Genomic DNA, 17,283 nt, shown 5'->3' on the forward strand with positions numbered 1-17,283 from the left:
ACCCTCATGGCTTCCTCTCTCTCTAACCCTCATGGCTTCCTCTCTCTCTAACCCTCATGGCTTCCTCTCTCTCTAACCCTCATGGCTTCCTCTCTCTCTCTAACCATCACGGCTTCCTCTCTCTCTCTCTAACCCTCATGGCTTCCTCTCTCCCTCTAACCCTCATGGCTTCCTCTCTCCCTCTAACCATCATGGCTTCCTCTCTCCCTCTAACCCTCATGGCTTCCTCTCTCCCTCTAACCATCACGGCTTCCTCTCTCCCTCTAACCATTATGGCTTCCTCTCTCCCTCTAACGATCACGGCTTCCTCTCTCCCTCTAACCATCACGGCTTCCTCTCTCCCTCTAACCATAACGGCTTCCTCTTTCCCTCTAACCATCACGGCTTCCTCTCTCCCTCTAACCATCATGGCTTCCTCTCTCCCTCTAACCATCACGGCTTCCTCTCTCCCTCTAACCATCATGGCTTCCTCTCTCCCTCTAACCCTCATGGCTTCCTCTCTCCCTCTAACCATCACGGCTTCCTCTCTCCCTCTAACCATCATGGCTTCCTCTCTCCCTCTAACCATCATGGCTTCCTCTCTCCCTCTAACCATCATGGCTTCCTCTCTCCCTCTAACCCTCATGGCTTCCTCTCTCTCTAACCATCACGGCTTCCTCTCTCCCTCTAACCATCACGGCTTCCTCTCTCCCTCTAACCATCATGGCTTCATCTTCCTCTCTCGTAATTAATAGTGTAATTAGTAATTAACAATGTAATTAGTAATTAATAGTGTACTTAATAAACAATAGTGTAATTGGTAATTAGTAATTAATAGTTTAATTAATAATAAATCATATAATACAAATAAAAATACACAACATAATTTTTAGTGGTATAATAGTAGTATTTTTGTCCGAGAGGTGGCGCTTTAAAGCATGGCTATGTGGGCAGTTAAACATTTGTGCATGAATCCTTGATATATTATATATAATTATAAGGAAAGTCTGTGCATGAGTGGGTAATAGCTAATACACAGAAATCTGTGCATCACTTCGTGATACCATAGGTGATACCTAAGGTGCCTAAAGTGGATTTCCACCATTTAACTGTCGCCGTGCACAGCACACGACCCCTGCGTAGGCCCCTATATATTTTATTGAAACGCTTCAAGTGCCTCTGGCCGGTAACACGCTGTGGTAAGTTTACGAGTAAGTTGAGTTTAGCGATCGCATATGAATGAATAATAATCCGAATTCAATATACACATAAGTTAATTTAGGTATTATATTTCTTACGCGTATCGTCTCGTTCCTGACTTTTTCATGCCACGTAGTGTGAAGCGAAAGGGTAACTTGTTGCTGCGCAATGGCTAGTGTACAACAGCCACAGGCACCAATACTGGCACACCAATACTCCCAATACACCAATACACACCAATACACCAATACTCAATACCTACAATACCTACCCTGCTACCACCCTCCACTCCAGGCCACACGCACTTGGACTTGGAGCGTTTCAATAAAATATAATGATAAATAAATACGAAATCTATTTACTGCCAAAGTCTTAATGTTTCTATACTCTCTTTCACCTGTTATTGCCGACAATTTCCTGCAAATGCCGTCCAAATGCTCGATCATCTGCAACAAACGCTGGCTGCCGCTGCACACTGACGCTGATAGCCAGATAGGCGACTCTATGTCCCCCAGGGTACTGCCGGAACGTACCCTGGTAACTATCTGATATGCCGGACCGTACCTCGCTTACTCCCTATCGTACCCTGCCTCCCTTTTCCGCCCACTACTGATGTCGCAAAATTTGAAATATACATACAGACCTGTATGATATCTTTATAAAGTTGGATTGGAGTATGAAACTGTGAAACCAAGAAGAAATTTCAACCTATATACACTGATGCGCGCAATCCTTTTGCAAATATCGCGATGATCGGGAATGCGTTTTCCTTTTGCAATGCTTACGACATTTTCGCGCATTTTCGCGCGAAATTTTTGAAAGATGGCTCAAAGTGTTGTGGTGGAACAGGAAAATTTGTATGATTATCTTAATGGGTTGGAAACGTATAGACTCGCTGACACTTGTAGAAAGGGTCGGGAGGTGAAAGTTGAAACGTAACAGGTTAAGGGTTACGAATATTTTGCGGGAACGGACCGGAAACAAGGAACGGGAGCATAAAGCGGCGCGTTTCCTGCCCACAAGCGGTTTGTATTACGACATTGGCTGAAAGTCAGGTTACGGTTTGGAGTAGGCGAGGTACGGTCCGGCATATTAGATAGTTACCAGGGTACGTTGCGGTATACCGGACCTTACCCCAGGCTTTCAGATTTGAAAAGTACAGGAGGACTACTAATGACTCCCCTAGGACACCATAGGGGGACTTTTCACGCTCCATAATCACACCCTTAAGAGTCATGATGGAGAGCTCCACTAAAAAATCACACCCTTAAGAGGCATGATGGAGAGCTCCACTAAAAAATCACACCCTTAAGAGGCATGATGGAGAGCTCCACTAAAAATCACACCTTTAAAAGGGATGATGGAGAGCTCCTTGAGGGCTAGAGTGAAATCCAAAACGAAAATTGGGATGTCATGTCAATCTACTGATTATCATTCATCTTCACCTTCATTCATTCAATGGCTTTGTCAGGATTACATTTTTTTCATCCAACAACCCAACTCTAGCACATAGATTAATAAAAGAGTTGATCGAATGTAGAAATAAACTTGTTTTATTTATTCTGATTTCCATCCTTAGAGATTCTAATCCATGTACCTGCATATTTCAGCACAAAATATCATCACAATCCATCAACAAACTAGCCAAATTACTTGTACGTAGTAGCCACGTATGTAGCCCCTCCAGCCCTACGACTGTTTCACGTCGGCAGAAAACCACTTCTCGTCACGTATAGTAGAAAACGAGCAGGTAACTTGTGGTACCTGTATTTGGATGCTGTTGTTTAGTTGTATTTATATATATATATAAACCAGAGGGTAGTAACCAGACCTGTACCTCTGCCATACGTTCAGTTACTTACACACCACAAATTGTTGTGTGTTGCTAACCTTTTTGTACCCCCTACATTGAGAACTCTATGGAGCGTAATAGACATAATTTTGGTGCGCGATTTCAACCACTTTTATGAGGCGCGATGATGCGCGCACCATGGCACAATTTCGGGTGCGCGGTGGAGCGCGAGCGCGATCGCGCCCCTTAAAAATGAAAGCCTGTTACCCAGGGTACGTTCCGGCAGTACCCTGGGGGACATAGACCCTATCAGCCACACTGACACATAAATATATCGCTGTGGCTATATGCCCGGCAGCCGGGCACGGTCTTCGATTTCCTAAATGCCCGGCAGTTCCTAACCCTAACCCTTGTTTACTTGAGATAACGCTGGAAATTAAAAACTGCCGGGCATTTAGGAAATCGAAGACCGTGCCTGGCAGCCGTCAGATATATGCCGGCTGCCAGGCATATAGCCACTCTGTAAATATATAGTGTCATTGGCTATATATATTTAATTTATGTGTCAGTGTGCAGCGGCAGCCAGCGTTTGTTGCAGATGAGCATTTGGACGGCATTTGCAGGAAATTGTCGGCAATAATAGGTGAAAGAGAGTATAGAAACATTAAGACTTTAGTAGTAAATAGAGAGCATTTTTATTTAGCATTATATTTTATTGAAACGCTCCAAGCGCCTGTGCACCAGGCACCATGCACTGTGCAATGCTAGAGCTATGAGTATGAAATACTAATACTATTATAATACTATATACAGTATACTGGAAATTTCCACAAATGTATATAATTTTTTTAGCATATTGATTTCATTACCACAATGAATGAGGACAAAGATTCCCAAGTTGCCTTAGGTCGTCCGGAAGCTGAATCTAGTATTACTATTAGGCCCCCTGACATAGTGGCACAAAGTCAGTGCATCATGGTGGGTGCAAAGGAAGAGGAGGATAAGACCAACATCCTTGATGTGAAAAAAGAAGACTACACCTCTGAAGCTAAAATGGGAGAAGGACAGGAGGACAAGGATGAGGAGAAGGCTCATGCCATTGTGGCAGACACAGAGGCGGAGGGTAATCAGGCCACTCTGGGTTGTGTAAATGAGGAAGATGAAGCCATGGAGGCAATTACCAGAGAAGGCAATATGGCAGATGGCGATACAGACAATTGCGAAAAGAATACGTCAACGTACGTCGATGGCCGGGCAGGGCTGTTCACTTCGGAGATCTACAAAATTGAGATCCAAAACTTACCCAAGTATTTTGGGCACAGTGTGAGTTGACTTACACTTCCTCTTATCATAACAATCCATTTTTATATGGAGATAGAGCAAGCGATAGCACAGTCGATAGTGCATGACTTGCTACCAACCAGTGTGTTACAGATTTGTAACTTATCGAAATTAATGAGGCTCATTATGATGTCAATTTAGTAGTAAATGTTTAAATTTCATAATTGTTCGAACAACATAGGAAGTTCGAGAGAGTTAGTAAATTTTGGTGAGATAATTGGGTTTCCTGTTTACCGGCCCTCCGCTCGCTTGCTAAACTTCTAAATGTCATTACATCAACCTTGTTGCCAGGTAAGGCACCTTATTCTAATTGTCCCTCCTTGCATGATGAATCTCTATTGCATGTCTTCATATTATGCATTTAGCAATTGAAGAAGAGGATTACCAATCAAGGTCTGAAGCCAGTCAAAGTGAAATCCATGCGTGCTACGGGCCCTAGCTACTGCTTCGTGACCTTCAGGTGAGTGATCCCAAGCAGACAACACAGACCCATGCCAAATATAGATAGAGTATGGAAAAAGTTAACTCGAACTTCCGTTGCCTTGATGCCAAATTTGGATACTGCAACGTACTACAACGGAAACAAAAACAGAAATGTAGAGGGCAGACATGTGCCCAAATTGATAGCACACACCATTTCACATCTACAGGGATCATGGTTCGAGTCGGCAATCTCATGAGACTGGTCACGACTGTTCTGTTATTGCGCAATTCATTCTATATCTGCTTTCTTCCATCGATTCAGTGAAAGTTTACAAGACAAAATATTTTGTATTTTAAGCAGAGCAGACTCGCTTTCATAAAAATTTATTTAATTTAGGCTGGAGTTTTATATTATTTTAAGGAGCCCTGCAGTTGTTATCATAGAAGAAAAGAGAAATTAGTCTGTGCATACTCATTACATGAGTCTGTAAGGCGTGGGTTTTTTTTAAAGGTGCGAAGAGGACAGACAGGAAGCAATTAAAAAGCTAAACGGCCACGTCTGGAAAGGATGTACTTTTCGCGTCAAGGTAAGTAAACGTTTCAAGCATGTCTTCACACAATGTGATGGTATTTACACTATGCTATATTGTACACAATTGAGCTCAAAACATCTATAACTGCCCCTGTCTCTGCATCTGCTTAGATAGCAAATGCAAAGGTCGACCCGATCGTGAAGAGAAGGCAGGAGGACACGAATGATGATGGTGGTAACCAGTCTGTCAAGAGGCAGAGAGTGACGACGAACAAGGGGGGCCACACGCAGGGAAAACGAGCAGAGGTTGATGAGTCATCCTCGCTGGAGGATCAGGTCAAGGAGAGATTGACCCCGCTGTGGAATACGCCGTACGAGGAACAGTTGGAGGTGAGATGATATCAGGGGAGTAAAATATAGATTATCTATTTATCTATCTATCGATAGATTAGATATCTAATATAGATATATATATATTATATACACTCCTGATAATATTAGGTAACAGTTAAATGCTACAGTCATTGGCTATCTTTGCAGCTTGCTACTCATGTAGTGTAGCTCATCGTGGGTGAAGTTTTCATTCATGGACATGCATTTGTTTCCCCAGCTGGTAATCATTGACGTATATTCTCAGGTAAAGCAGAGATCTATAGTTTCGTTCTTGACAACGTTTGCACGATCCATGTCCGACGTTGACAACTCTCAACATCGCTGGATCCAAGCTCAGCGAAAAGCCAACAATAACATGTGCTGCAAGCTCGAAGATATTAGGCCAAGTGTAAGCACATGCATGTCTAGTTAAATTAATAATGTTATAGAATTATTGCCTGATTGCAAGAGGCAACATGGAGTTTCGCAGACCGACAAAATAAATTTTGCAAATTAACAGAGGTCAGGGGTAATGTTGATTTTTGGGGCATGATATGTGAAGTATGTCGTGACATCCTCTGAACTAAGTACAATGTTGTATTTTTCACAGCCGCGTAATATATGCCAGGGTTCTCGCCAGGCCTTCAATGCATGTCGGGTCAAACATGCCTTCAAAGTGAAGCTCATATGAAACGTCCCATAACTCCTTCAACATTCATTAATTGCCCAATTGACATGCCCCGAAGCCTTAATTCCCAGCTGTGTCTACATTTGACAATCCCAACGTGATCACATTGTGTTGTTTACAGCTTGATATATACGTCTCCGTACCGATCGAGTTTATCTGCATATTGGGGCCACTTACGACATGCATAATTGACTCCAATTAGTAATCATCGGGGATGAATTGCATGTTTGCCCAGCATACCTTCTGAAATTCCTGGGGCAAGCCATTTATATATGTACACATGCACGCACGTGAGCGCACACATACGCATGCACATGCGCGCACACACAACGCACGCACGCACACACACATGCATATATATATATATATTATACACACATATATCTTGTAAGTGTGCTTACTGCAGCCCAGGATAGAGGGATCTCGTAACAAGCTGAGCTTCAGCTGCGGTCTGCGGCCGGACACTCGCGTTCGCACGGTCGGCTTCCGCGTCGGACGCTACGAGGCGGGCTCGACCGGCGTCGTCGAACCGTACGGCATCGACGTCGTTCCGGATTACGTGAAGAACGTAGTGCGGGTGAGCAACCTTCTTCTCTCTGTCATGTGAAGTATTCGTGGCGACGAAATGCGTCAGATGTGTCGCATTGCTATCTTGTGCTAAACACGTGATTATAACTGCCGTTAATGCTGCTTGTGCTGTTTACGTGGTAATACAGGAAGACTAGCTTCAATTTGTAATGCTCAAAAGTTGCTGTGCGCAATTGGCTTGTTATATATAACAATGCTCTCACTAGTGTATAAATGTGGTTGTATCGTATTCCTTGGTCGTTGGTGCTTGTGTTATACGATGGGGTTAATTTCCAGTTAGGCTGAAGGTTATCTTTGATATGGAAAATAGTATAAGCACATTAGGTTTAGCGGGAGATGGCATCTAGCACTACATTTCCTAAAACACCCTATATTTTTATCAAGAGCGTATTAAGTATGGCGTGTATATATTAAGTATTAAGGTATACTTAATACGCTCTTGTTTTTATGTATATCATGCACAGGTGATAGAGCAGTATGTCAGAGCATCAACATATGAAGTGTTTGACTCTCAGACTCACAGTGGTTATTGGGAGAGTGTCCTGTGTCGCACCACCGAGAGCAAGGAAGTGATGGTGAGTAGTAAAAATTGGTAATCTATTAGGAATCACTACGGATCAGGCGTAGAGGATTACCCAGTCAAAACTTGAGTTCAGCAGGCTGATCAACGCGTGATTCAGCCTGCCTCCAAACTGACGAGTGTACGGACAGAGAGTTGAACTGTACTGTAGTGGGTGCTGAACCCATATCTTGTTTCATTTTGATATTTTTGTTTTAGTTTTGAATGAGTCCAGTACACCTGAGTCATTATATTATGTATGAAGCAAATGCACTGCGCAAAGTTTTTGCCTACTACCTGTTTCGCTTTGCCACCGATCCCTGAAATGCCCGTGACCTCAAACGTTAGATCATTTAATGGTTGGAAGGTCGTAAGATGATGCAGTCATTTCAGAATTCTTCTGTTGTGATGGCAGCTAGGGTTCTGCATGCGTCGCCAAACCCTAACTGATTCTGAAACTCAGCAAGAGATGGCAGCACTGAAGGAATTCTTTACGACCGGTCCAGGAGCTGCAGTGAATGTGACTTCGCTGTACATTACATTTACAATCAGGAAGTAAGATGCAAACGCTTGTTTACATTCAGAACCTATTTCCATGCAAAAATATAATCACTCCGAGGGTTGATATCTAGTCGAGATTTTAGGATGTTGATTTTTGATTGTTTAGAATGGTATTCAGATTATGTTTTGCCACTGTTAAATTTTGTTGAAATAAATAACTGCAAGTTATTTTAAATTAAGTACATTTATTTGTGTGTATATAAGTTCAATCCTGCCATTTCATACATGAAAGTAGGCAATACAAAAACTCAATAATACGAAAATTTTAAAGGCAAAATATAAGCATTAAACGTTAACAGTCATATGGAGCATAAAATAAGACTACCATCTCTACATGGGGTTAACTATCGTTGTTGTTCCTAGGCAGACTGGCTCATCTTCAGATCTGCAATGGCAGCACATTATGGGGGAAAAGGTATGTACGTAAGGACATCGTATCACATAGATCTGTATTGTCGATGTGAGGTTTGGTTTCAAAGTCGGTGTTCTATACTAGCTTTTAAAACAAGGGTAATACGTACTACTGTGTGTACTTCAAATTTCGGACTTGGGCTCTCTGAAAATGGTGATTATTTGGTGATAATAGATTCCTAACAGATTAGTTAGTAAATGTAAAAATGGGCAGATATCTACAATGGGATGTTTTCTGCTCGCCTTTCTGTATCTTCTAACCTCACAACATGTGATATGGTTGGATTGAATGTTCTTTAATCGTATCAGTAATGTAATCATTTTTAGTAATTTGTAGTGTCTATTTATTGACTTTAATTATGTTTCTGGTTTCATTCAATATCCATTTCCGTTTTCCATTTTCTCAATCTCGATTTCACACCCTGATGCAGTTTAGTGATAACTGCTAACTGTTCATTGTCAACCTTACATCTCAATGGCATCGACTGATAAGCTTGTCATTCTCTCATAGCGGCAGACCGACCGACAAGTCTGTGATCAATGCGCTTTACTTGCAGGCTATCACGGAGCGTCTGCTGGGACTTGGGTTCCGTATCTCCCCCAGCTCGTTCTTCCAAGTGAACACCCTTGCCACCGAGGTTCTTTATTCAGTTGTAGGCGACGTCTGCAAGCTGAACGAAGACACGGTCCTGCTGGACATCTGCTGTGGAACTGGAACCATTGGTCAGACGCTCGCAAAGGTTGGTTGCAGAAATTCAGTAGGAATGCAATGGCAATTCTGACGAGATTTGGGTATCTGGATGATGTGCATGACAATCGCAGAAGCTTGCTAAATATGTTTTAGTGTTCGTTCCCTCTGCAAAATGGACACCTGTCTATAAAGGGCACTTGGCATTTCGCTGTGGCAGTTACACAGTGAAATCACCTTTATAGAATGGTCACGTACTAATTGTCTATACGGCACTGATTTGGGTATCTGGATGATGTGCATGACAATCGCCGAAGCTTGCTAAATATGTTTTAGTGTCCGCTCCCTCTGCAAAATGGACACCTGTCTATAAAGGGCACTTGACATTTCGCTGTGGCAGTTACACAGTGAAATCACCTTTATAAAATGGACACGTACTAATTGTCTATACGGCACTGATTTGGGTATCTGGATGATGTGCATGACAATCGCCGAAGCTTGCTAAATATGTTTTAGTGTCCGCTCCCTCTGCAAAATGGACACCTGTCTATAAAGGGCACTTGGCATTTCGCTGTGGCAGTTACACAGTGAAATCACCTTTATAGAATGGTCACGTACTAATTGTCTATACGGCACTGATTAAAAGCCTCGTGAGTGGCGGGTATACAATAATGCCGCCTATATAGAACAAACACCTTTAAAAAACTTACTTATAAAGGACACTAGGTAGTTTTTCTTTTGAGTAACCATTACAACAGATGTGAGTGTACATGGCAAAGAAAGAGGATAAAACTGGGATAGGCATGGTTTCAATTGCCACAGAAATGTAGTACAAGCTGTAATGAATTGACAGGTGAAATAAATAGAAATCATTTATATGTGTGTGCTGCATTTTATTTCGATTTTTTATTTCACGTTTAGCAAGTGAAGAAGGTGTATGGGTTTGAGCTGATACAGGAGGCGGTGGACGACGCACGATACAATGCAAAAGTCAACGGTAAATCCGCATAGATACTAACATAATTAGACATTGATTTGCTCCTCTTGCAATGACACGTCCACCGTGGAAAGCATGTAAAAGCAGTGTGCTAACTGAGCTGCATATTAAAGGAACAAACTCTGGCTTTTAAGTGATTTAAGGCACTCACAGTTTGGCCCTGATCCCCACCCACTGGAGATTGACAGGGCTTGCATGTCCTTTTGATGAGGTTAACTCATAGGATATGCTGATATATTTGGCTGCACTTTGCCTGCACATACAGCTCACTGTCACGCATATGGTCTGCTGGTAATACGTATACCCACAGCACCTGTAAATGCTAGACTGGGAGTGTCTGGACATAGCTAAATTCCAGTCTTCGTCCTTCCTCAAACTAGCAGGTCATGCTTGTGATGACGGGACATGAATCCCTGAGTCGTGCTACGTTGAATGTTGATAACTTGATATCATGTGTTGCATACATCTGATTACAGGCATCAGCAATATTGAGTACATCTGTGGCGATGCAATGCAAGAGGTCCCGGAGCTTGTTGGCAAGTTGTCGCCGTACTACTGTAAGGACGTGGTAGCCATATTGGATCCACCCCGAGCCGGATGCAGTGAGTTTTCATATCTTTCTTCACACTATGAGGCATCTGTCATGCGTGCGTGTGGGTCTCTGCCTCCTCTGCTTGTGCATGCATAAATATATCTGTCTCTGCATCTCTTTATCTACATCTCTGCATGCATATATGTCTGTGTGTGCCTTGCAGATATATATGACTGTGTCTGCCTGTACACGTCAGCATGCGGCTTCTTATATCTGTCGCTGCCTACCAGTTACATGCGTGCACATGCCTGTGCGCATGGCTGTGTGTGTATGTGTGTGCGTGTGTGCGTGCGTGCGTGCGTGAGTGCTTTGTGTGAGGTGTAAGCCTCCTGTGTGTTTTTACATGTCTGCCTGGCTTCTTGTCTACCTCAGCTCATCTGCACCTGATTGCTGTCCTCAAAGTCAGTTTTATCTCTGCTCAGATATATGCATATCTGCTTGTATACACGTCTGTCTGTCTTTACAGAAATCTCGCTCACTGCATGTGCTGGCATCTTGCTAGACTATCTGTGCTAGTGTTTCCTTTACTGTTTGTGTGAGTATCTCCCTCACTGTCATTGCCGCACTTTAACCTTCAAGCTGTCTTGCAGGTGTGAAGGTGATACAAGCAATCCGCAGGTGCAAACAGATCAACAGACTCATCTATGTCTCCTGCAATGCACAGCTGGCAAAGCACAACTTTCTCGAGTAAGTGCGGCACGAGTTTGTCCAATATTCTCCAGTGCATTGGCATTGTGTCAAGTGCGATATGCGAGTCAGTGCATGTGCTCAAGTGGGCCATTGTAAGATGAATAAATAATTGTACATTGTTCTATTATCTTTTTGAACAGTATTCGATTATTCATTACAGGGCCCTCTGACATCTCTATGAGCGTCACCAATTTCCGATCGTATTTTTACCATTATTTTACAAATACTTTCGTGTTTTTGCAATGTTGCAGTCTCGTGCGACCTGCCTCCAATAAGTTTCGTGGCGAGCCGTTTCGACCGATCGTGGCGACACCTGTTGACCTTTTCCCGCACACAAATCACGTCGAGCTGGTGCTCCTGTTCGAGAGAGGATCGCATCAGCCTGTCTCTGACGCGTCATCGGTAAATGCGCACGACACCGACGCAGATGCTGCGACCAACGTGGAAAACATAGATGGTGCTGGCGTAGTTGCAACAAGCGTCCCTGCGGTAGCCAGTGCAGCAGCAGCTGCTGCTGCTGCTCCAGTCAATGCTGAAGGTGGCTCTACTGATGTTAAGCCACGTGACGTTACTCCTGACAAGGAAGTTCGCACTTTGCCACAGTGCACCAGTGACAGCACCATGGACGATGTAGATTCTACGCCTGCAGGAAATGTAGATGGCGCTACAACAGCCAGTACAGGTGGCAGCACCACAGATGATGTGGCTCGTACAACTACAGGAAATGCAGATGGCGCTACAACAGCCAGTACAGGTGGCAGCACCACAGATGATGTGGCTAGTAAAACTACAGGAAATGTCGAGGGTGCAACGAACGATAGCCAGTAATGGTGGCAGCAAAGAAAACTGCAAGAAATGTAGATGATACCAATGCAGTCGGCACAGGTGTCAGCACGTGCCAGTAATGAAGTACATACGTGAGCAGTTGACAAGATGAGTATAACGTGATAGAAGTATCGAGTTGTCGCATGCCAATTTCATGGGTCAAACGTCTGCTCGAACATTCTCTCTGTTTTTTAGGTTGGATTGGTTTTAAAGTTTTTCCACTGCACGTGTGTGTAGCCGCAGACTTACATCGCAGTCGGTGGGGAGTAAATATGATGTGTATCAATTACCAATCAAGTAATATGATGTGTTAAGGAATTCTAGTTTTTGTGCTCTCCTGCTGGTTGCAGTGCATAATTTATATACAAGGTTACGTATTGCAGCAATAAAACTACAGCTACAGTCATCATCGTACCAGACTGCGTTTGTTGTCGGTTTCTGTCACGGTAGTCTATACATGCAATCTGCCTTTTATTTTCATGTGTGTTTAACAAAAATTACAGGTTAGTGAACATTTGCATACAGATTTGTTTTCGTGATCACATCAAGAATTTTTTTATATAGTACTTTTACTACAGATACTTCTATATTACTATGAGAAACACAGAGACAGTGTGTGATCTATTGGCCGTATGTATATCTGATGTAAAAATTAGAAACAAATTGTGATTACTAGTTTAATTTAGTGTAATAAAGTGATATTTTAAAAGCACCTTCTGTCGGTTAGTAGTTCTAACCCATGTCCCATTCTATCACAGAAGATGTGTGAATAGATGATATGAACTCTACAAATCAGATGACATGGTCAGTGAGCAGAACTCAAATCCGAAGAACATAGTTGAGTTTCTTGTACTACTTGGGTAAATGCTAGAGACGTAGCTGTCTTTAGATGTGGAAGATGGGCCCACCTCCCCAAAAAAGTGCAAATTTTAGATACAAGGGTGAAGACAAGTGGTAAACATTCCGATCTGTGTTCCGATGCAGTAAGTTACAAAAACGACTGAGTTTGCCCTCACTCGTCACTCACTCCTCATTAGAACAGGAATAGATTTTATGAGCCTGGTTTCACTAGCCGGTTGATTCGATGTAGACATCGTAATACGTACTCTATACCACACTACACTACTACAACGCTACTATGTTACACAATATGTGGGTTTACATTATGAGACGTTTCAATCCGAGGAACAGATTGTAGAGATGAAACCTTTTAGACGGTGCCAATGTAACCGTGTGTAATTTATATTTATTTTGTAAGTGATTGCAAATATATAACACTAAAATGATGATTACTCTCAGTCTAATAAATGGCGGCAATTATATTTATACATTGCTATAATATATTTACACGCACCCGCGCCGGGCTCGCGCACACACGCACACATGTAACCACTTACGGTGAATTCGTAGGATTAAGGTGTTTTCAATTTTTAAAGACTGTTTTCAAGCTTATTACTCCAGCCGGTTCATCAGGCTCATTACACCATAGTATGACATTGGAGTAGCATGGAATATTTTTTACAAAAAATGGTTCGTAAAGCAGAAAAAGCATCAATACATACAGTAACCATTGAGCGGACTTAAAATTCTGTGTTACGCATATGTATAACTTTACAAAGAAGGGATCATTCCTATTAATAAAGAGTACATGAGTTTTTTGTTAGTATATGTTTTACACAGGCATGTCCTGGGCCGTGTAAATAATAACAGGATAGTAAATAAACACGAATTGTATTTACTACCATACATACATATCATGTTTATCTACTCTCTCACGCTCTGTCTCTCTTTTGCTTATTATTAGAAAGAATTCCCCATAAATATCGCTTAAATACTCCTCTTTCGTGCGTGCGGTGATATTGTGTGTTGCGGGGGAGCATTTTTAAAGCATTTACGTGGAATTATTAGACAACAGGTAGTACACAAACAAAGACTGGTAGTAAATATAATTTGTATTTATTCACCATTTTATCATTGAAACGGCGAAAGTGCTTGCAATGTTGCATTACACATTGAAGACAATGCTAAGTATTTTCTTCGCGACCCCCGTAATATGGGAATAATCCCCAGTGACACAGGGTCGATTCCCCATAATATAGTGATGACCCCTCGTAATGTAATGACATACGGGCCACAGAAGTCACTGACGATACCGCCCCCTCGCGGTCGGCTTTCACATCGTGTACGTCCGATCTCTCGCTAGCAAGTGACCGAAGTCTTCCTCTCCCCTGCGCGAGTCGCCTCCGTCACCCGTGTTCTTGTCCTTGACGAACAAGTTGAAGGCCATGCGCAACCGCGAGCGCTCCTTATGCATGAGCAGGCCGTCGCTGCCTTTACGTCTGCCCTGCTTATGCTTGAGTCGAACAGCTCGAAACAGATCGGCGAACACATCACGCACGCGGTCGATGTCCTCGCTGGCCGCCACCTCGCGGCACAGACAGCGCATGCGCAGCGCCAGCGAGGCGACGTCTTGCGGCGAGACGACGCGCATGTGCACGAGGTCGACCTTGTTGGCGACGAGGACGATCGGCGGGTTGTCGTCGTCGCGCGCGACGGCGATGTAGTCGCGTATCTTGGCGATCTGCCCGAAGGACTCCTTGTCGGTGACGGAGAAGGCTAGAAGGAAGCCGTCGGCCCAGTGTATCTCCGCATCCCACTCAGCCGTCGGGAACTCCTGCAGAGCAAGGAAACGGACCGATATATATATATATATATATATATATGTAATTGTTATTTTAGCTGATGTAGCTACTGCCTCTGCTGCTGCTGTAGGCGATGCTAACGAATGTTATGTGAGGCAATGAAACACGGCGTCGTCGCTATAGATAACGTCTCTCCGGCGCTCGCTTGTCTGACGTCCCAGAAGGCGCGTCTAATTTTAGGAGTTAGTCGGCGGCGCGTGCTATGTTTGCACTCTGTCTATCGTAACGACCTCCGAAGGCGACGAGGCGATAGCATGACGAGAGCATGGATGAAACCATGGAGGAGGCTATGTGGGAGGCTATGGGGGAGGTTGTGTAAGAGGCGATGGGGGAGGCGATGGGGGAGGCTGGGGGGGAGGTAATAGAGGAAAAGATGAGTGAGGCAATAGGAAAGCGATAGGGAAGGCTATAAGGAAGGCATGGTGGAGGTTATAAAAGAAGCTGGAAAGCTATGGGGGAGGCGATGGCTGTTGTACAGATTACACTATAGCTCAAGAGAGACCTGTTTTCGTCGAGCGGAGTCGCGTTGTTTGTCGCATATCTTATATCTTTAATCCGCTGTTCAACTGTTCGCCCCTCTCCCCTCCCACAGATACGCGCCCGCCTACGCGCGTAGATCTGTTTATTACACATATATTGCGTCGTCGGCATGCCGACGCAGGCAGGCTGATTTGTCATAATCACATAGAATTACACTAATCAGACGGCACGTGATTATAGGCGCTGGCAGTTTTGCCCAATTAGCGAGATTCGTAGGCGAGCGTCATATTTAAGTACGCACTAATAGTAAGAAAAGACGGATGTGTACGCCAGTAATGTCAACACAAGGCAAGGTGATATAATAATACTAGCATTAGTTGTTTTTCAATTAATTTTGTTTCCGCTGGAGATGGCCGAAAATGTGAAATACGTCAGTGGGAGAGAGTAGTTTGGTTGGAAAACAAATAGTGAATAGTAAAGATATTAAAGAGTGCAAATACATACATGCACACATACCTACAGAAAATGTTTACCGACTCTACGTCGTACGCTTGAAATGTCTGCGTCGTTGAACTGTCTAAAATTGAAAATAATACCGTTAAAGTGTACCACATATCCGCTGTAAATTTTGCAGCCAGCTGCCAGTCGCGCAGCTGCGAGAGTGCGCGCGGTGCAATTTACGGTTTGTGTGAACTAATGAATAGGCGTGTTAAACCAGCGATTGCGTTCACAGCATGCTCATAATCCGACTCGATAGCTGCGATAAATTCACGAATCTGACCATTACGTAAACAAACACGTGTGAAATATTGACGTGGACCGGCTCTAGTGGGAAGTCCGCTGCAATGCGGCATGAAAAATCGGCGGTGTACCTATACTAGCCGTTGTTGTTCAGCTATAAAGTTGGCAATGACACCGTCAAATCTGTATATAGCTGAAGGAAAACAGCAAAGGTACTAAAACAAACTTTGTTTTTTATTCACTCCTGATCGTAATGATAGCCTCGCTTAATTATGTTACGACAATTATTTACGGCACGTAACGTTATTTTACGCCGTGTTTCGTTACGTTCACCGATTCTTCTTATTTCATCATATTTCACTGATTTCTACACATTTCTCAACATTGTGTAATTACTTCCTTTATACTAGATTAGAGTTAGGTGGCATGATGTTATAGGTATAATAAGTAGTTAGACTAAACCAAAATAGTTGCAGTAACAGTTAATTATCTAAGACGGTAAATCAGCCGATGATATAAGAGTCTTCAATTAACAAGATTTAATTGAATACAGCCGTATAATCCAAAATTCTTATTAATGAAAAATATCTTCATGGCCGCTTTCAACAGGTGTCCGTTCTGTTTAAGTAACCGCTAATACAGAGTTGACTGTACTAGTTTCCACTCATGGTTCGAACTATAGATCAGCGGCGGGTTCTTCTAACTCTGTAAGCTAACCCGTAAACAGGTCGGTTGCGGATTTTACCGGTACTACATGATATTAAACAGGATATCTTGTACTCGTGCTTCGACGGCATTCGGTGTATTCCAGAGTTACGGATTAATTGCGTATAGAAAAGTTTTATTCATTACGACTGAAACATTTTACCGGGGCTTGGCTGCGCGTAATAACATTTCATCAGCGGAGGCCAATTTTAGTTCACGTGGCATTATCAACCCGTCGCTATAGAACTACTTCCGACTGTAAACGTAAGCCCAACGTAAGACACGGGAGAATACGCAGCAGCAGATCAGCAGCTGTATGCACTCGTCTCTCGACGATGGAGCAGCGCGACCCTCGATCGTTCACCGGCGTGCGCGCGTGGTGTGTGTGTGTGTGTGTGTGTGTGTGTGTGTGTGTGT

General features: G+C 43.3%; 2 protein-coding genes across 4 annotated transcripts; one reads left to right on the forward strand and one right to left on the reverse strand.

Moving 5' to 3' along the window:
* Positions 1 to 1,085: 1,085 nt before the first annotated feature.
* On the forward strand, positions 1,086 to 12,950 carry LOC106806023 (tRNA (uracil-5-)-methyltransferase homolog A-like). 3 transcript variants are annotated; one of them, XM_014807849.1, is made up of 16 exons: positions 1,086 to 1,190; positions 3,824 to 4,294; positions 4,678 to 4,772; positions 5,247 to 5,322; positions 5,439 to 5,657; positions 5,905 to 6,048; positions 6,734 to 6,904; positions 7,380 to 7,490; positions 7,890 to 8,029; positions 8,399 to 8,450; positions 9,004 to 9,186; positions 10,056 to 10,131; positions 10,608 to 10,733; positions 11,314 to 11,410; positions 11,665 to 12,200; positions 12,260 to 12,950. In XM_014807849.1, exons 2-16 carry the CDS (start codon positions 3,845 to 3,847, stop codon positions 12,316 to 12,318), a joined length of 2,535 nt encoding a protein of 844 aa, XP_014663335.1. In that variant the 5' UTR covers positions 1,086 to 1,190; positions 3,824 to 3,844; the 3' UTR covers positions 12,319 to 12,950. The 3 variants fall into 3 exon arrangements, with proteins under 3 accessions (XP_014663335.1, XP_014663338.1, XP_014663337.1); XM_014807852.1 differs by having other exon boundaries at positions 1,086 to 1,178; positions 11,665 to 12,095; positions 12,168 to 12,950; XM_014807851.1 differs by having other exon boundaries at positions 1,086 to 1,178; positions 11,665 to 12,950.
* Positions 12,951 to 14,172: 1,222 nt separating this feature from the next.
* LOC106806019 (ras-like protein family member 11A) lies at positions 14,173 to 16,958 on the reverse strand. The gene is made up of 4 exons (XM_014807846.1): positions 16,942 to 16,958; positions 16,293 to 16,297; positions 15,954 to 15,997; positions 14,173 to 14,912 (listed from the first exon to the last, which is right to left on the reverse strand). The coding sequence occupies exons 1-4, from the start codon at positions 16,956 to 16,958 to the stop codon at positions 14,412 to 14,414; spliced, it is 567 nt and encodes a 188-aa protein (XP_014663332.1). The 3' UTR covers positions 14,173 to 14,411.
* Between the last annotated feature and the right edge of the window lie 325 nt (positions 16,959 to 17,283).

Source organism: Priapulus caudatus, unplaced genomic scaffold (assembly GCF_000485595.1).
Source record: "Priapulus caudatus unplaced genomic scaffold, Priapulus_caudatus-5.0.1 Scaffold137, whole genome shotgun sequence".
In the NCBI taxonomy this organism is placed as follows: domain Eukaryota; kingdom Metazoa; phylum Priapulida; class Priapulimorpha; order Priapulimorphida; family Priapulidae; genus Priapulus; species Priapulus caudatus.

Coding starts and splice junctions, on each gene's coding strand:
- LOC106806023 (XM_014807849.1), top strand. CDS start 3,845: ATGAATGAGGACAAAGATTCCCAAGTTGCCTTAGGTCGTCCGGAAGCT. Junction 8,030..8,398: donor ATTACATTTACAATCAGGAA/GTAAGATGCAAA, acceptor TGTTGTTCCTAG/GCAGACTGGCTCATCTTCAG. Junction 12,201..12,259: donor AGATGATGTGGCTAGTAAAA/CTACAGGAAATG, acceptor CAGCAAAGAAAA/CTGCAAGAAATGTAGATGAT.
- LOC106806019 (XM_014807846.1), bottom strand. Junction 14,913..15,953: donor AAGCGTACGACGTAGAGTCG/GTAAACATTTTC, acceptor CTTGCTCTGCAG/GAGTTCCCGACGGCTGAGTG.